Genomic DNA, 19,785 nt, shown 5'->3' on the forward strand with positions numbered 1-19,785 from the left:
CAGTTTCTCTGAGACTGGGGACCCCAGGCAGGAGTTATTTATACAGTCTGAAAAGGGGGGAGAGAATATGGGACGGTGGAGGGAAGGGGAGGCAGAGAGAGAGAAAGAGACAGGGAGGGAAGGAGAGAAAGAGGGAGGGTAGGAGTGCCTCGAATGATCAAGAATATTCCATCACGTTTCCCCTTGTTTTTGGGGAGTTTCTCCCAGCACGTGTACTGCACGTGTGTTGTTTTGCTTCTGATAGTGTGTTGAAAGTGTCAGACAGAGATGGCCAGTTATTAGACTAGGGCTTTCCACAGCACTGCACTGCAGCAGGTACTGTTTTTAGGGCTGGTGCTAAACGCTCCAAGAAGCCAGTCTAAAGACGCAGGTAATGGAGCTAAGAATAGCCAACGTCCCTGTTATGTAAGAAAACATGTAGGCTACATACGTGCGTGTGTTAGTGTGTGAGTATGTGAGTGTTTTTAAGGGGTGCCAGGGGGGCGAGGTGTGCATGCAGTACCCTCTGCTGAGTTCTAATTCTGGTGTTGCGGGTCTGGGTGGCCCTATCGGCTTGCCGCTGATGCTCCAGCATCGGGTGGGGTTGGGTGGGGTGGGGGGTTTTGCAGTACAACATATCAGTCACGGGCTACCCAAAGGGTCCAAAGATGGATAGAATTACCCTCTGCAACTGCCCACAAAGGGCAGGATGTGGTATGGCCAGGTTGGGGTCTAATGGTTAAATTGGTAAGTCTTGAGGATGTTATTGTGTTATTGCACTTCGTTAGAAGTGTGTGTGTGTGTGTGTGTGTGTGCATGTGTGTGGGTGATCTAGGCCAGTTCTTATTATATATGTGAATGATAATGATGTGCATGGTGATGATGTGTCAAGTTGCGTCACCATCTATCTTATTACTTCATTCGTACCATGTCTTTGAATCATGTGTGTGTGCGAATGCTTGTGTGTGTGTTGATCAACAGATGCTACTTCGTTTAGCAGCGGGTTAGTGTCCTACTTTTTATAACATAGGTAACACATTAGCGCTCAATCCTGCTTTATCCGGATACCCAGGCTTCTCCACTCTCATAAGCATATTAACACATTATTATTGTTATTACATTATTGTTTATACATTCATATACAGTACAATCCAAAATCCACATCTTTGCTTTTTGAGATCCCTGCCCTGCCACGAAGAGCTGCTTGAACGGGTTGTGATAGGTTGGTTGTCACAAAGCAGCATTACAGAGATGTTTTACAGGGTATGTTTGATTGTTTAGCTGGTCTACAAGCATGATCACCCTAACCAAGCCAGTTTTACATACTGACAGATGAATATCAACAGACCCCTGTAAACACACTTTTTTTTTTGTCACCCTAACCTTCCACCTCATAAAAACTGTGATCAGTAACTGACACTGCATAGGCAGATGCTCTGCCAGGCAACAAAAGCTGTAACTGATAGGTTCCTGTTTGTTTCAGGGGGCTTTTCCTTCTGTCTTGTCGTCAATCTGTGCAATGAAAACAGTTCATGGGTCTCAGGGTGGTTTTGATGTATGGTTCAGTCAACTACCAACGTCCCATTTTTTGTCTTTACAAAAAAAAACAACAAAAAAAAAGTTGCTTTAATATTACACCAAGTGTCCAAAAGTATATGGACACACTGTCTAATTAGTAAATCCAGCTACCAATTGCTCTTATTGGGATGAGTTGGAGTGGTGTATGTGATACAGAACTGATCATCCAACTAACCTGACTTATGCTTCAGTGGCTAAATGTAATCAGACCTTTTTTTCAGCAATGTCCCAACATATACAGATGAGGGTGTTACGACAGCAAACGGAGGTATACCGAACCTTGCTTTTAGAAGAAACATTGGATCAACAGGTGTTTAGCAGGGGTTCACCCTGACTTAGGTTAAGTATCAGTCACATCCATAAGTGAATCCATTATTTCAGTGGCTTTAACAGTCACTGACCTCAACCCAATTGAACATGCTTTTCACTTAGTGAAGACAGAACTGAGGCTTAAAGACCCACCTGGCTTGAATTGTCTCAGTCCACAGCCTTCTTACCAGGGCACAAAACACTCCTACTTGCCTGCAGAGCAATAGAAAGCACAAACTGTGACTTACGAGGGGTCTTTATTAGCTCTGTGACTAAGCACTGGTATGCAAATATACCCTCAAAGACAGCTATTGAGACATTCCACCTTCTTACCAGACCAGAACATCCCTGTTACATTAGCATGGAGGAAGGGTAAATACAAAGGGCTATAAATACTGTAGGCACAGTTAGATAACAAATTAAGGTTAGTCTAGTCCAGTGCTTGCTGGACTCCTTAGAATTTTGAATTGTCAAAGTTATTTATTGTTAGTTTAGGTGTATCAGTTTCATGTTCAGTGAGCTCAGATAAATTACATCATTTGCCATTATTTCCCAATTCTCACTCTGTATGGAGTTTGGTATGTTATTCCCATGTCCGTAGGTTTCCCCTTACTTCCCAAAAACACACATAGTAGGTGAATTGTCTGCACTACATTACCCCTAAGTGTGAGTAAATGAGTGTGTGTGGTACCCTGTGATGGGCTGGCACTCTATTCAGGGGGAAATCCTGCCTTGCGCCCAGGGAATTAGGTAGGCCTCGAACCCACTGAAACCCTAACCAGGAAAAAATGAATAAGATAATACAGACAGACGGATGTCATCATTACTAAATAAGTACTGTTCTCATCAACTTTATCAGGTGTTTAACATGTACATGTACCACCCAAAATATCTGGGAAAGCATTTATGGGTTTTGGAATGAAACCTTCCAGTCAGATGTATGATAATGGTTTCCTACACATACTTCCGGATAGACTTTGTTAGGTTACTGCCAACTAGCAAAGCCTGACTCATCACTTGACTTCCTAAAGAATTACTTATTAGAGGACATCCATCATCTGCTCATGGAGTGCTAGATACATACATGACACAACTGGGATTCAAACCCAAGTGTTGGGCCGATCTCTGCCCTGCTAAGCTGCTCCTTTATACCAGGTCCAGATGAACCATGCAGTAGCCCATTTCATGTCAGTGATGGAGTAGACCAAGGCTTGACGAGCAGTGAAACTGAATACGGCAACATTTGGAAAAATCTCTCACTATGAAAGAACTGCTTATTGCTCCAATATCTGATGAGGCCTTGGTTCTGAAGGCTGATGTGAACCTGGAGAAAGCAGCACACCAAACCACGCTCTGGCAATGAGAAGAGCAGAGAGAAATGGCATAAAATACAGAAGCTAAAAAAAACAAAAAGTATAAAATGAGGGACAGGGCATTGAGACGGATAAAAGCAGAAAGGAAGGAAGGACTGGAACGACAAAGAAACAAGTTCAAACCAGAGCCGTTTTAATGGTGACCTGGGACTTCAAATTATGCAATAGAGCAGGGCAAAGGGGCTTTAAAAGAAGCCAATAAAAGACTGAATAATGAAACTTGCAGCAGGAATAACAGAGCTGAAAGTAAGGGATTGTTCGGTGAAGGATTGCTTTAGGTGGCAGACTCCTCTGTTACGGCCCTCTTCCTGTTTTTTGGTCCGTTTCTGCAAATAATCCAGCCAGACTCGCTTTAAAATCACTTTATTTCCAAACGCAAAAGTAGTTCACAGTCTGCCAATGCTCCAAACTCCACCGCCCACCTCCTTAAGGAATGGATATTTACATATAAATTAAATACAAAATAATAGTAATAGTAAAGCAATACAAGTTGATACAAATTTACAAGATGTGTCCATTTTCTTTCATTCTCCCTCGATCAAACCATCAGAAACTCCTCTCACACAGGCCATACAAAGTTGATTACTTGTTTAATAAAGTGTGCCACATTTTTCTCCACCCCCAACAAAAATGATGGCAATGAAATAAACCACATCGAACACATGCAAAAGCTCTGCCGGCTCCTCACAACCCGTTAATGCAGGGGTTGAGGAATCTGAGCTTTCAAGCTCACGTGTACTGGAAACGAGCAGCTTCATATCCAGTCAGTAAGTGACCTGAAGAAACACTTCAGATGATATCTGTGAGACCTTACTGGAAATATTCAGCGCACGCCAGTTCAGTCTGTTTTTTACCAGCTTCGACTTCCAGCAGAGAACATAATAAAAGGCCCCACTAACAATAACACAACTGAAATCATATTTTAACAGGCTATTTTAACAGGTTCCTCTTTTGTCACCTTTTTTGTAACAATAAAAACCTTTTAGACAAGTATTCAACTTTGAAAGGCCACGCACCTAAAGTGAGCTCATAAACCCAATGAGTCCCACAAAATGAGCTTGCAAAATTACAGCACTTCATAAGAACACAGCTAATCAATCTTTTACGTAAACCTTTAGAAGAAGGGCTGTGCCAACCCCTTAAAAAGCCAAACAATATAACTCACCACAATTTACAGTGATCATTTTAACAGTTTGTACACTCGTCAAGTAACAAAAAAAGAATCCTTCTAGAGAACAAGGTAATAGCAGCAAACATTTAAAAGCGTCACTTTCCCCCCGCACCTCCTCCAAAGGAACCTGGATTAGTTAAGTCTAACGTCATGTTTAAAAAGCAAGAGACTGTGCTGAATTATGACAAGATCACAATTGCCATTCCCTTTATGGTGACGCCCCTAATTTCTATTGACCGGTAGGGGGAGAAATATAAATCTTTATGTTTTGTATGTGTGTGGGCCTGCGTGCGTGAACGAATACTGCTGGAATGGGTACAAGGGCTTTATCCTCTGAATAGTCATAAATAGAGAAGCACTAAATTAAACCTAAAGTATAGATCTGACCTTAATTTAAAAACATGTAATCCTGATAGCAAATCTGTAAAGAAGATAACAAAGACCAGGTGAAGGTGTGAGTGTGTGTGTGTGTGTGTGTGTGTGGGCGCTAGAAAAAGAATTTGACAAAGAGATATTGCTCCAGTCTTCATCTCCTTATCAAATGATATGTCCTATCATCACCTTGACAGCTTTACATTTTGTCATATTTCACGATGAGGCCACATAACATACACACGCACGCACTCTTGCCCCTGTGTGATGATGGTCCCCCTGAAGCTGTAGGAAGTTGATACACTGGGCCTTCAGCACCCTCTTCTGGTGTGGAGGAATGATGGAGGAGGAGGAGGAGGGAGGAAGAGCAGATCAAGCCTCCAACCTCCCCGCTAGAAACTAGCGATACTTCAGTATTATAGGGACTAGACAGAGAAAGAGAGAGAGAGAATTTGTGAATAATGTTCTGCTAAATTATGGCCCATTCCAGCTACCGGAGGCAGACCACCCTGCAGTTGTTTTTCTTCACTTTAGACTTAAGAATTCAAAACATTCTTTTACCTTTCTGTTTTTTTTAAGAGACATTTGTTCTAACATCTTTCACATTTGTTTTTTTCCTTTGGAAAGCCTTTGTGAATCTGGCTCATTATCTAGTGATTTAACCCTTTCGCAGTGAGTTCTGGCTCTCTGTGATGGTCTGCACAGAGTGATCTCTTTTGGCTTATCTGTACGTCATCTGTAGAACAGTGTGGGGAATCAGCGGGCAGTAACTGTGCAAACGATGACCACACAAGACTCCTGTGGTATTTTTTGTTATTATTGGACCTGACTGATATAAAATGCTTTAGAATATAATTAGTAAAAATATAGACAAACGCAAAATGTTTTGCTGTGTGCTGATCTTGATCTATATTCCCCATAAAAAAACACCACGGTTACAATGCAATAAGCAAGACTGGAGCTTTTTACTGAAATATTCCGTTGCACCTTAAATGGGGAGGTAGATTGGGCTGTGTACAGTGGAATATTGATTTAATGCTGTGAAATCAGCGCACAGCAAACCTTTTGCATTGTTAATATCTAGGGAGCAGCCACGCATTACCCCACTGGTGAGGCTGTACTTGCTAAAGGGTTAAGGCTTCTGAATGTTCGAGCTAGGTGCGTTGAAAGCAAATTCTGCAGGGTAGTAGATCTCCAGCTGAAATGGGATACATGCATAACGTCATATTATGTGTGTTTGTGCATCATACGTACTAATTATAATGAGAAGCAGTATGACTACCACCAGTGCCACAATCATCTTCATCTGTGGGGGTGAAAAGAGAATGTGATGACATACAAGGGCAAAACATTCTATGACCAGACCAAAATGAACTAAATGCATTGCATTTGAAAGCAGTTAAGATCCAAGTGACAATTTCCAAAATGTGGTTTAAAGGATCTGGTTGTAATCTGACTACAATGTGTCATGGGATCGGTGTGGATTGGTCATGTCTGAACAACACTCTATTCTTAAAATAAGGTCAGTATTTGTATGAATACCAAGCAAATTATTAAATATACCAACTTAAGACAAATCAATTGGTTGGAAAGTACCATTTTTAAGTAACTGCACTTTACTTTTAGATTTAACAAAAGTAAGAAAAGTGTGTTCTTTTTTAAAGTTCATAAATGGATGAATTCTGAGCAAAAACATACGTTTTTGAAACGGCACCAGTTCATTTGCCTCCAAAGGTCAACAGTAAACATAAAGAAATATTACATATCATGTAGGTTATAGTTCAGTACTTTGGTGCACATAGTTTATGTACATTTTGTATGCTCTTTTGTGCACAAGGTACTTGACCAAAGGTACTGCCCGGATACTGGAGGGCTCACCTTCATGTCTCTCCACCACATCCTCCTGTGCAGCTGCTTGGCCCGACTGCTGAATGCAGATGCATTGTCTGATAGGCTCTCTGCAAGTCAGAAAAAAAGAAATGCCAGAAAAAAAGAAAAGAGTAATTAAGTTTGCAAATTTGCTTCTTGGCCTGCGACACACTATTACACAATACAAATGCAAGGACTTGTATTTTTTGGTCACTTGTATCATTTTTTAAACAAGGTTCTGAACTGGGCTGGACTAATTCGGCTCCAAGATGAGGTCACGCCCAACCCACTTCGGCAGCCGTCTGAACTCTTCTGTAATAGTGTCACATGTAAACACGCTTCACAGTAAGACCAAAGGGAAACACTGGCTCCCTCTTTGCTCTTTAGACTTAAACTTTATCTCCATCTGTCAACACAAACATCTGCTCATCCACGCTGGGTGAGTTGTGGAACATCAATCAGGCAGTTTAAAGATCTATGTGGAAAGAATGGGGAGCGGGCTCTTTTTTCCACCATGCCCCTCTGCGTGGTGGTTATGTAAGAGCCCTACTGAGATCACTCTATTACTGGCTCCGTTTGTCTCCCAAAGACGCTTGTTGACATTCACCGGGCCTGCTGGGATGGCAGAGACCTCAGGCTTGCAGGCTTTGCTCTACCTCTTTGTCTGGAACTCTCATCAAGCCTTGTTAGCTCAGGGCACTAAGCCCAATTATTGTAATGAAGGTAAACTTCAATTATGAGAGGATGTCAGATCAAATGTTCCAGAACTATGGTGGAACTGAACAACATGCAGAAGTGTAGGGTACAAAGGGCATGAGAGAAGTGAGAAACATCCATTTTTTTTCAGTCTTGCTCATTACATTACCTTAGCTCATTATAATTCTTGCGCTTTTGAAAGTCTAATAGTGTTCATAAGAAGCATATTCCTACAGCTCTCAAGACACTATATAAATGTATAAATGTATATATATATATATATATATATATATATATATACATGCAAATACAAACACTGTTCATACTCAGAAATGCCCTGTACCTGTGAATATACATATTACAGTGCACATGCACAACATGTGGCAAACATTGCACCTCACCAGTGACTATTCCAGATGTTGCACAATGCCTGTATTGTGAGACGTTCTTACTATGAATGAAGAGCAGAACCTAGTTATAAAACCAATGAACAGGGCTCAGTACAATGCTGAGAACTTGCAGAGCGGCACCGCCTCACCACACTCTCAAAGCAGCCCTTTACAACCAAGATCTGCTCAGATGCTCAACACCACTTAATGCTTTGGCTCCCGTTTCCGCCAGTACAACAGCGCCTTTGACTGGGACACCTGACAAAGCTCATTAACGTCTGCAAACCAAGAAGACTTTTACAAGACACTAACTTGATTCCCATTAAGAGAACTCTGTAGCTGTCTCATGTAGCCTAGATTCAGATCTGAGAGTAGGTTCAATTACCTGAATACTGACCTATTGCCATTGTTTGAAAACTATTGCACTATTGTTTTCATGAGGATGGTGAGAACAATCTTAAACACACAGTAGGTGTTTGTTTTGGGTCCTGAAGCGGCACACTGAGCTGGGATTGGTTTGTGGCATTGTGGAGAATTTTAACAAAAGCTTTCCTTTTCACACAGCTTTGGTAATTCCCAACCACTGATCCACCAGCGACAGGACACAGGACACAAATCAAATAAGAAACAAGCAATGAGGTCAGTCTGCAAAGATACTAATTCAACTATTTTAACCTATTTCACAATTCACCCCTAGCTAACAAGTAATGGAAGCTTATACTTTACCAAATTGTAAAAACTGCATCCCTGCATTTGTATTTTTCATGGATATCATTTTCCTTGAGAAGTTCACAGAGATACTACTGGATCTTATAGTTTAGCTCTTCAACACCAAACCAGCAATGGCAGTGTGGCCGAAAGTAGGGGAACTACCCTTCTGTTCTTGTCTATTTAAGCTGTTGGTTAAGTGTGTGGATACCTTTGAGTCCTTGGTCCTAACTAAAAGTTTAGTTTTGGCCGTTTCCAACATCATTATGATATGCATGAGAGATCCACATGGATGTCATCTTTATTCACTAGATTTAATCAATGGCAGTGTTGTCAGTTAATTGTGTTTAAATTCCTATGACCTATCCAACAGACATTAATGAATAGGTGTTTTACATATATTTCTACATTGAAATTTTTGGTTGTGCTAAACTTCCCCACAATATGTGACTGTGTGAAAGCATGCTATTCCTCACCGGATTTGTCCTGCAGGTCATCCAGACGCTCTCCACGCTCAATCACCTTTGAGATGTTCTCCTGCATCACATCGATGACCTCGTCAACCTGAGACTGCACCCTGAAAGAAGAAAGTGAGAGACAGGGAAAGTGATGAAAGGAGAGAATACAAGTCTCTTTTGCATTGCAGCACATTTTATCATTGACACTTGCATTCCAATTTGACTGAGGCTCCTAAGGTTTCGAGAAGCCTAGCTATGTCCATGTTATTGGCTAGTCTGCTATTACTCCTTCAATGACAGACGTGTAGTCTCAGCAGCTCAAAAATAACAGAATATTTGTTCCTTTACACGTGATACACAACAACTCATGCATACCGCCGGAAAAAGAACACGGACACACCTTTAGGGTGGAAATGTCACAGTGGCTCCTGGCAGCACACTTTACTAACCTGTAAATGAACTACTACCATGTTTGTCTCCCACATCTGTACAGAAGTCTCAGCCCATTAGCCACCGAGTACACCCAATACACACCTCCTACCTCACCCACACCTGGCATGGACGTTGCTGTACTATGTGCTCCATTAACGAGGGAAACCAAAACACTGGGTGGGCCAAGAGCAAAGGGCAACTGTGTTAGTGCTTTGATCTTGGTGGATTCCAGCTGCGGGCCACCGTATGTTCTCAGATTAATAATATTAAATATTTTCCTCAGTATTTGACTTTTGAGCAGATGGAACAAAACTCTTGTGTTGGGTTACATAAAACTGGCCTGTGTGCCACATGAGCTGAAACAAACCACTGCTAGAGGTCCATAGAGAGGATTACTGGAACAGTCTAAACCCAAACAAAATGCACACCATATGTCACCTACTCGGGTGAGGGGCAGGAGCCTCCGCAACATTTTGTGCTTGTATCTTTGTAGGAACATATGTACCATCATCAGAACGGAGTGTCAATGAGCATGCGGCAGTCAAGGACACTCCCAATGAACTGGGAAAATTCCACTGTTTTCCAGTAGGCATGTGTGTGTTGTGCTTATGCACCACATGAAATTCTGTCAGTTCAATCAGTACACATTTACACCCCCCCCCCCAAACAAACCAAACAAACAAACAAAAAAGGGACTTCATATTCAATACATATACCTCTAGTAATAACTTACTGTCTAATTTTGTCATTCTGCTGGCCAAATCTGGGTCCAGTTGGTCCTCGTCTGCAAGCCAACAAAAATAATGTGAAAGTTATGTAACACTGAAAGTAATGTGATGCTTTTGGAATAATGAAATACAGCAATAAGCCCACATGAGACTATGCACAAAGTGATAAACAGGCATCTAGTGGTGTAAACAGGCATTTAATAAAGATTTCAGCAAATACAACCCCACCAATGTTAATAAAATAACACCAACTCCTTCTGAGGCTTATTACATTCAGTAATTACACTGAAAACACTGCAAACTGGCAGAGATATTCTTAAGTTATAGGAGTGAATAATGGAGTAATGGGAAGGCAAATGCTAGCAAGTGTTCCCTCCAAGATTCCACTGCATCTTTTCCAACAATTATTGGACACAGGCACACTAAGTATCTTATATTAGCTAACAACCACCCGCATTAGCTGTCATCACACCGTGTGTGTGGAGTGACAGGAAATGGAAATTGTGCCTTCTTGGAAGCTACGGAAGGCTTTGGCATTGCCAAGGATCAAACTTACAATGGCCTGAAGACATAGGGCCAGGCACCCAGACAGCAGCACCATTCAGGATGGGTTTTCTGGTGATAGTCAGAATTTAGGATGGAATCAACTCAAAATAAACAAACTCACAGAAAGAAGTCTTCTTCTTCATCAGAGTCTTCCTCCAGCAAGTTCCTCTGCAGAAAGAGAGGGTCTGGGGTTAGACCAATCTGAATGAGTTCAGTGTGTTTTGAACCGTATGTTCTCAGTCTAATGGGGAGTCCAGGTGTTGGAAGTAAGAGTGATCCCACTTTCACAGCACAATTAAATGTCTTCGGCACAGGTTAATGGCTTTCTTCTGTTGCTAACCCCTTTCAATGGCAGATTCAGTCAAAAGCAACACTGACAGCACGTGCAAGAGAACATGAGCCATGCAGGCTGCTCTCCTGAAACTCATGTGCAGACGCTGCTTGTACAAGCTATTTGTTTGATGAGGATCTGTTTGTGTTTTGAAAGACCCAAATGAGGAGTCTTTAGAAAGTCTTCAGAGATTTAGAAACTCCTTTTTTCTTTCAGGAACATCAATGGAGAAAAACATCTGGTTCACATTTGACATTATCTTTTCACAATGTCTTACTTGTGCTACTGTGATTAAATTCATGCTGTAGGGATTGATTAGCACATGTGATTAAGAACTGTTTGGGGTGATTCCACATCCTGATGATCTTACATAACTCAAAACTACACCCAGACACAAAGGTCTTTTCTGAGTCTGGTGTATTCCCCAGTGCAATGAGTTTTACTCAGAAATATTCAAAAATGACTCCCTTGGAATGGTTGGAATGGTGTAAAAACCAACAGTGATTATGCAACTACCACCTGAGGGGTGTATTAGCCAAAGGTTAGTTTAGATGAACTTCAGAGCTGTCTGGACTATTGTAAGGTAACATCAAGAAAACATTTTTATGTAATGAAACTGTCAAAAAAAACTTTTCACAGCTGGTTTCCAAACTGCAGTTCCCTTCGTCTGCAGATCTCAAACTAAGTTACCAAGGTAATACCCGTCTGTATTACACAAGTCATTCGAATTTTTAACTGCTTTCCTCTAATATTTAAATGTATCTTATATATACACACACACACACACACACACACTACAAAGATATTACAAAGGTATTTAGACACCACTGCTAAGCAATGGTTTTGGCCATCATTAATCATTACAAACAGGTGCATAAAATGAAGCATCCAGCCATGCAGTCTTCATAGACACAAACTTTTTATTAGAGTTTGATGTGAAAGAGCTTGACTATCCGCACAGAGGCCTGATCTCAACCCCATCCAACACTTCTGGGATACACTGGGAGCCAGGTCTTATGGGCCTGCATCAGTGCACAACATTACAAATGCTCTTGTGGCTGAATCTCTGGAGTCATGTTTCAATCTCTAGTAAAAAACTTCCCAGAAGAATGGAGGATCATTGCAACAGCAAAATATATGGAACTCCAACTTAATGCCCATGGTCTTGGAACAGGATTTTTATCAAGAACATTCTCTATATTTACTGTTACTACTATCCCTACTGGACAATGGTAATTGGTTTTCTTACCCTGCTATTTCTGTTTATCTCCATCCCCATCTCTCTTGATGCTCATTAAACTGTAGGGAGTTCTGATGTTACATGCAGACCAAATTACTAACAAAGGAAACTCTCTTAAAGCAAGAGCTTGGTGAAAAATGAAGCTTACATAATTTTACTGTTACCCTGAATGCAGCTGATCAGCCAAGACATGCCTGGTGTCCAAATCTGCTTCTTTAATTTAGTTTTGTTTAGTTAAGATAATTAGTAATAGTTTATCTTGAAAATGGACAAAAGCCAAGCAGGTTCAAGCTAAAGCATACTGCATGACTGCAGGGGAAAAATACTTATTCATACTTTTTTTGACACATCCAAAAGAGAGACACAGGGGAGAAAGAGCTAAAATAAATAAATAATATCAAGAGTGGACTGGTAGTCATTATTGGTGCATGGGAGGAGGATAAGTGTCCGGTTGTGACCATCTGTTATGTAACAGAGCCTCTTTGCTCTCCCTCTGAATCTAGCACAGAGAAACACAGGGCCAAGATGATGAGCATGATGAGAATCATTAATCTCTGTAACATCGTTCTTCCTCCCACAACACACAGAGTGCCAGAAAACACTGATGAAGTGCTTTAACAACACACAGACATTTTGTTTACTCTGTATTATCAGTCATTTAAAGCTGCTTCTTCAGCCTGATCAGACTTTTAGTGCACTTTATCCAGACTGATCGGTCATTTAGTACTTGTTATGCAATCTGATCATTAATTTAAAGCCGGCTATTTAGCATAATCACTTATTTAGAGCAGTCTGCAGTCTCAACAGTCATTTCTTCAACTTGATCAGTCAATTAAAGTCGATTATACAGTATGATTAGTCATTTAGGACCTCTCATTTAGTCAATCAGTTATCTGCATCAGTATGATTAGACTGACCACATTAAAGTGCTATTTTAGCTACAGTGCACCAGCAAGATGGAATTTATTACAGGTCATTTTAAAGCTTTGGAGATGTGGGAGGTGATGTGTTAATCGCTGGCCTTACAACAATTAGCTTACATTACAACCCTTTAGAGAGAACAAACAGTATTTAGTCTTTTCTGTATCCAACACTTACCCTCTCACTGCGCACAGAGCCAGTGACCTCGTCGTCATTCAAGTGCCGCTTAAATTTGGGAGGCATGCTGGTGTCGGGCTGCTCCTCCCTCTCTGGCTCCCTCTGCAGGAACACAAGAGAAAAAAACAATGACAGAGTGAACATAAACGTGCACCAACTCAACACAGAAGCTTTAAATTAGGAAAATAAATTTCAGACATGAGGGCATACTTCTGGAAATATGGTCATGCTGCTTGCATAATACTGACCATTAATTTGACAGCTTGAATTACAGGTGCTAAAGCTAAGAGTCTCTGATGAAGCACATCAAACACAGTTAACCCACAATGCAATGGTTATTTAAGACCAATGTGAAAGCCATTCTACACAGATATCAGCTTACTCCGTACTGCCACTTTAGAGACTCTCTCACACACATACAGCATGCACAACATGCTTTGGTTGTCACAGAAGGCTTTCATGTAAGAACCTCAGATCCTGCAGCTTTAACTGCCATAAGGGGCCTGTAACAAGTACTTTCACAGGTTCAGGGTTAAAGAACCAAGGTCTTCATTTATAAAGAAATTCTTACATATGGATTTGATCCTAAAACCCAAAAATTTCTTTTTAAAACTTATTTATATAAAGAAAATTAACATAGATTAATGGATGCTTTCAACTTGACATATGGACATTTCATTTTCTTTACTGTGGGGATTGAAACTAGTGGCCACAATGTCTGCAATGGAAAAATAGCCACTTACTACACAAATACTACACAAAATGACAGTGAAACTACACATGCCTTGTGAACTTTGTTGGTTTTTTTTTTTGTAATATTTAGAATAGGAAAACAGTGGTAAAACACATCTGCATGTACATCCACATCATGAATGATCTTTAAAACATTTAGATCATAACATCAGTTTGTATCAGGCATTGTGGTTCCATTCACCACCACGGTCAACAACTCAGGAAGTTGATTTTCTCTTTGATTGATTGATTCAGAAAGTTGCTCTAGAGAGAAGCGTTCTATACAAAACCAGTCTAAATGTCTTTCGGATTAAATTCTGCAAAAATATTGCAAATTTTCACAAAGACCATGTGCTTTGTATATATTGCATTTTTATACATTTATTACACCCCCAATGATTTGCTCTGGGGCTCCCCCAACGGTTTTAGTGTATAATTTACTCTTACTCCACTGCAGTAAATACAAATCACACTCTGAGCGCACCTTATGAACACACTGTGCATATGCTGACAAAACAAGAAATTTAGAACCGCGGCTCATGTCTAGCACAATTCCCCTGCTCCAACAGACCTACTAAAGCTGGCAATTAACAGCACAGTTAAATCAGGTGTACTTAAGTAGGAAAAGCACAACTGTGCAGGAATCTGCTCACCCCTGCTGTAGAGTGATATTACAGGACTTCACACAAATCCTCACACATTTCTTGTGAGTGGGCTGAGTGGCAATTACAAAGACGCCATTCTCTCTATTACAAATTGTGATTTTAAGAGGACATAATACATACATAATGTTGCATTCAGAACACAATTAGAATTACTCGTATGTTCAGAAATTACATCCCAGGACTTTAACTGCTACCATTAATGAAAGCTATAATTTGAGGGTGAGCATCTTACATCTGCAATATTTTATCCACCCCCCACAGACACACACTCTCAATCCAAATTCAGTATAAGGGTCTGATACCATTGAGTCACTGTCCTCTCTCGGAGACTGCTTTCTGCTTGATGTGCTTGAAAAGTAGTCAGAAAACGGGATCTCTTCGGTCACAAGCAAGGCGGAAGGATCCACAAGTCAGCAGAAGGCAGGAGAAGAAGCAGGGTTAGGGATAAGCAGGTCTAGCAAAAAAAAAAGAAGAAGAAGAAGGAAAAAGCAGAGAGGAAAAGGAAAGAGAAAAAGGTGAAGAGAGTGTTGGGATAAAGAAAAGCGCAAAAGTGAGAAAGCCAGATAGAGAGACAGCAGCAGGCAGGAATCCACAATGACCATAAGCATATTTAGTATTCATTTCAGTTGCCAGAACTGTCACAAAAAAAGTGAGTCATCATTTTCCAACAGCATGAATGGAACTCAACTTGGAGAATAACTAATGAACAAAACATGAAATGGTCATGTGGATGAGACATAAAATAGAGGTGGGACAGTGAAATGATGGAGAAACCTTTCAGAGAGGAATGTGATAAACTCTGCTGACCCCAACATACTACCCAGAGCAATCAGGGCCACACAACACTGGAAGCACTGCATTTGCAACTGAAATAATATCAGAAATATCAATATTTTAAGCCAAGACACTTCAATATCTTAGGTTTAAAACATCTTGATCATGAATTCTATTACATATATATACAAAACAAGAGACTACTAACTGAGACCACTAGGGATGTCCAGACCCAGGCCTTATGCATTGGTTCCTGTTTCACCAAATCGTGATATGAAGCGAACCTTGATTTCTGCAAACAGTTATTTCTATGCACCGTTTATGATCATTTCAATCAAATGTGTCTGTTGAGCAACTCACTGACCAACTGCACAATTAGACCTAACAAACTAGGGCAAGGCAATGTGTGAAACACTGAATATCATCACTGCTTTTATCCGTTCCACCTTGTGGAAAATATTCTGAACATTTCCTGAAGCACCACCATACTGCATTTATGTCATATTTTGCTCACACCTAGACATCGGCATCAGTCCACAATCCTCAGATCAGTGCATCCCTACGAACTGTTTCACCCTTAGACATCTCCACATACCCAGTCACACCAGCAAGACTAGGCCTGGGCTCCCACAGGCATCTCATCAATCACAAAAACAATACTGTGGTAAACTCAACAATGAACAAAAGACTAAAAACTAAACCAGGCTATTAAAGGTTTACGTTGTTTACGTTGTTTTTATATCAAGCTGGGGTAGAAATGAAGCGTAGGAGTGTCCGATTCCCTGACAAATACATTTGCATGTACCCCCACAAGAGAGAGCGTTGTTGAGAGCTGATAATATGACACGACCCCCTTCACATTTGTAAAACTGCTAGCTAGCTAATCTAATCAGCCACCGAGTCACATGACGATGGAGTGGGAAATGTTAGCCAAGGCGATGATTCAATCGGATAAATAACTATATAGCATCACTGACATCTATCAAAGAAGAAAACGCTGAGTGCTTCTAGTTGACGAGCTACGTTGGCTAGTTAGCAAGCAAGCAATCACTCTGGGCTTACACAATGTAGCTAGCTACAGTAGGTGCTAGTTAGCTAACGCTAGGCTAGGCTACAACTGAGCATAAATGCCGACTGTCTTCTACATGACAACGTTATAAGAAGATTAGACTGGACACTTTAACATTTAAAAAAGTTAGTCACTTCTAAATAGTGCAAAACTGGTGTGTCAGCACCAAGCTGTTGTTCATATTATCGAAGCCTCCCTGCTAGCTGGCTAGCTGGCTGGTTAGCTGGCTAGGTCAGTCATGCTAGACATAAGCCTGTCAGGCAGATAAGCGCCACTTTGCTCGCTATCTTAATAACATAGCTACACACATACACTGAACGGTAAGACTGCAATGAGAAATAATACAGTCAACATGAGACAAGACAAGCACTGCTGTGTCCCAGCTAGGGACACAGGGACACACAAAACACACGGGCCTCTATGAATGTAACGTTAGGCGATAACAGATCAGTGTCTACCTGCGCTGTCTTCTTCCTGTGGGTTAGAGAGCTCTTCTGATTAAAGTGCTGCAGCTAGCTACAGCTCAAAAGACTGATGATGTGAGAAATCCTGAAAGTTGTGTGTGTGTGTCTGTCAGTGGAAACGACGAGTCTCAGCAGGGATGTGTGTGTATTGCAGTGATTTTCGACTCTTCCGCTCCACCTCAGATGACCAGGAAGTCCAAACAGCTGGGCTGTGGTCCAATATGCGAGACGCGATGGTTAGGTTAGAAATGACAAGGGCTTATTGGGTCCTTGGTCTCATCTCAACACTAGAAGGATAAAGGTTAGGTACAGATTTAGGATTTTGACACCTTATTAGTAGATGTAGCTCATATAAAGGGCTCCCCTTCAGTATACACGTGGCATAATGTTTACTATGCTGGTACGTAGGCCCTGAAGGGACGTGGTGTATATATATATATATACTATATACACTATATATATATATATATAGTGTATATAGTGTATGTATGTATATATATATATATATATATATATATATATATAGTATATATATATAGTGTGTATATACATTTTCTGAGCTGAACCATTTTCTTGACATTGGGCATCCATCCACCTGCAACTTTTGTAATTGTTGTTGAATAAACATAATTATGTCATCTGTGTTACTGTAATATTTTCAATCAAATAGACCCTGCGTTTTAAATGTCTCTCAAAGATTGAGTATCCATGGCGACTGGCAAGGATAAATGTTATGTCTTTATAATTGAGACCTATCTGAAAATACACTTCAATAAACTTGCCAATATCCATTCAGCTACAGCATAACTTCAAGAAAGTGCTTACTTGATAGTATCTGGTGTTCACCTGATAGTATTTGATGCTCACCACATAATATCTGGTGATTACCTGATTTACATGATTACATAGTATCGGGTGCCTGATGTGGTCTTTTGCTGTTGTAGCATGTCTGCCTCAAGGTTCAACATGCTGTGCACTCGGAAGATGCCTTTCTGTTTTTTAGTTGTACAGAGCGGTTAACTGAGTTACTGTAGCCGTTCTGTCAGCTCCAGCCAGTCTGGCCATTCTCTGTTGAAGTCTCTCATCAACATATCAAAATATTTCGAGAGGGGGGCAGGGACTTTTGAGGGGTGGCAGCATATGGCGGACGTAAATATATATACTGAATTTAATCACAGTTATCACAGTTTGATGAGAAATAGCTTGCACACACTACAAAAGGGCACAAGCTGCCATTTACAAACTCATACAGGCAAACCTAATGTTAACATGAAGTCAAGGTCTTGCATTTGAGGTTTTGTGTGAAACCAATATATTAGGAATAAGTGACCATGCAATGTGATCTCACCTAATAGGAGAGAATAGGAGAAGTATGGTAACACCATACTGGGCATTATCAAAGGAAAGGGATTAAGAAAAGACACAGGTGATGAGTGGTAGATGTGTGAGATGGAAAGTAAGCAGTTATTGACTGTCTCAGACTGGCAGCGCTACAGGCAGTATTTGTACAAGAAGCTATCCCAAGAAAATCTGGATCATGGCACTTAAACAATGTCCTGGGTATCCATTTTACTGTTTACTCAGACCACACATTTTTCCTATTTGTCCCTTGAACAGATTTATACTGTATTTACAAAAGAAGAGACAACAGTAACAGCAATAACCATACCCCCCCCCCCCCCCATATTAATGCCCATAGTCTTGGAATTGCATGTCAAACAAGCTCATTTAGGTTTGATGGTCAGCTGTCCACATAGCATATAGAGTAGTTGTAATATTGAAAAAAATAACATTCTTTGGTATCGGGTCTATATTATTACACCTGTACTTTGTTATTACCTTGTTATCATCTTAACATCATTATTATTTTTCACCTATATTTAAGATTATTATAGGTCAATGATTTAGATTTATTATGACCAGAAACAACTGTTGGTGTGTGTATATATATATATAAACTAAACATATTTGTGATGCATGAGCATAGGTTGGCTGGCCAACAGAAGAGCACAACAGAGATTAAAAAAAAGAAAGCAAAAAAAAAGAGAAAGATTTACACACATCAAGCCACATGAAACCAAAAACAGAAACAAATAAACAACAGAAACATTATGCTGCGGCTCTTTGGAAAAATGGTTTAGCGAGCTGCGTCTGGAATATTTTCCACATGCTGATGGGGATGATTGCTAAAGCAGAAAGTTTCTCCTGGGATTGGGAAGTACTTGGCCGAGTAAAAAGATGAGATTGCGTGACCTCAAGAAAGCACTTGACAAAGCTGTGGAAGCTGTTCAGTTTCAACCCATGGCTGTTAGTAATCGATTTTTAACAGTTTTTCCATTTTTCACTCTCTGTTGTGGTTTGGATGAAATATATAGGCTATATCAGGCTATATGTAGGTAAGCTGTACCTATACAATTACACAACCCACTCAGGTGTGTGCACGTTCACATATGCACACATGCTGCGGTGGTAAACACTTGTAAAAAATATGTCCTTTGCGTAGTTGGCTTGGTCTATTTTGGTTGTAAACTTCAAAGCCTTGTTGAGTTGGGAAGATGGATAGACAAAGGCAAGATAGGTAAATAAATGACTATGACCTTCTCAGTGTGTACAGGAAGGCTTTAGTTTGAGGCCTGTCAGTTGTGTCACCTGGTCAGTCCTGGGAGACTGCACTGAGAGAGATGGAAATAATGGAAAGACCGTTTGTAAGGAATTGCGATAAGGCCAGATCCTTCTTCCTTCTTCTAAAACTCTGCATAGTTTCTTATAGACTAACTGCCCATTTGAATTTGCTTGCCTTCCTT

General features: G+C 40.5%; 1 protein-coding gene across 3 annotated transcripts; it reads right to left on the reverse strand.

Moving 5' to 3' along the window:
- Window positions 1–3,586: 3,586 nt before the first annotated feature.
- Window positions 3,587–17,194, reverse strand: vamp4 (vesicle-associated membrane protein 4). 3 transcript variants are annotated; one of them, XM_072682241.1, is made up of 9 exons: window positions 16,976–17,193; window positions 14,977–15,050; window positions 13,278–13,379; window positions 10,730–10,776; window positions 10,068–10,118; window positions 8,921–9,021; window positions 6,661–6,740; window positions 6,037–6,088; window positions 3,587–5,207 (listed from the first exon to the last, which is right to left on the reverse strand). In XM_072682241.1, the coding sequence occupies exons 2-9, from the start codon at window positions 14,977–14,979 to the stop codon at window positions 5,182–5,184; spliced, it is 462 nt and encodes a 153-aa protein (XP_072538342.1). In that variant the 5' UTR covers window positions 14,980–15,050; window positions 16,976–17,193; the 3' UTR covers window positions 3,587–5,181. The 3 variants fall into 3 exon arrangements, with proteins under 3 accessions (XP_072538342.1, XP_072538335.1, XP_072538351.1); XM_072682234.1 differs by having other exon boundaries at window positions 14,977–15,128; XM_072682250.1 differs by lacking the exon at window positions 14,977–15,050 and having other exon boundaries at window positions 16,976–17,194.
- Window positions 17,195–19,785: the final 2,591 nt, after the last annotated feature.

This window comes from Salminus brasiliensis, chromosome 1 (assembly GCF_030463535.1).
Source record: "Salminus brasiliensis chromosome 1, fSalBra1.hap2, whole genome shotgun sequence".
Classification (NCBI taxonomy): Eukaryota; Metazoa; Chordata; class Actinopteri; order Characiformes; family Bryconidae; genus Salminus; species Salminus brasiliensis.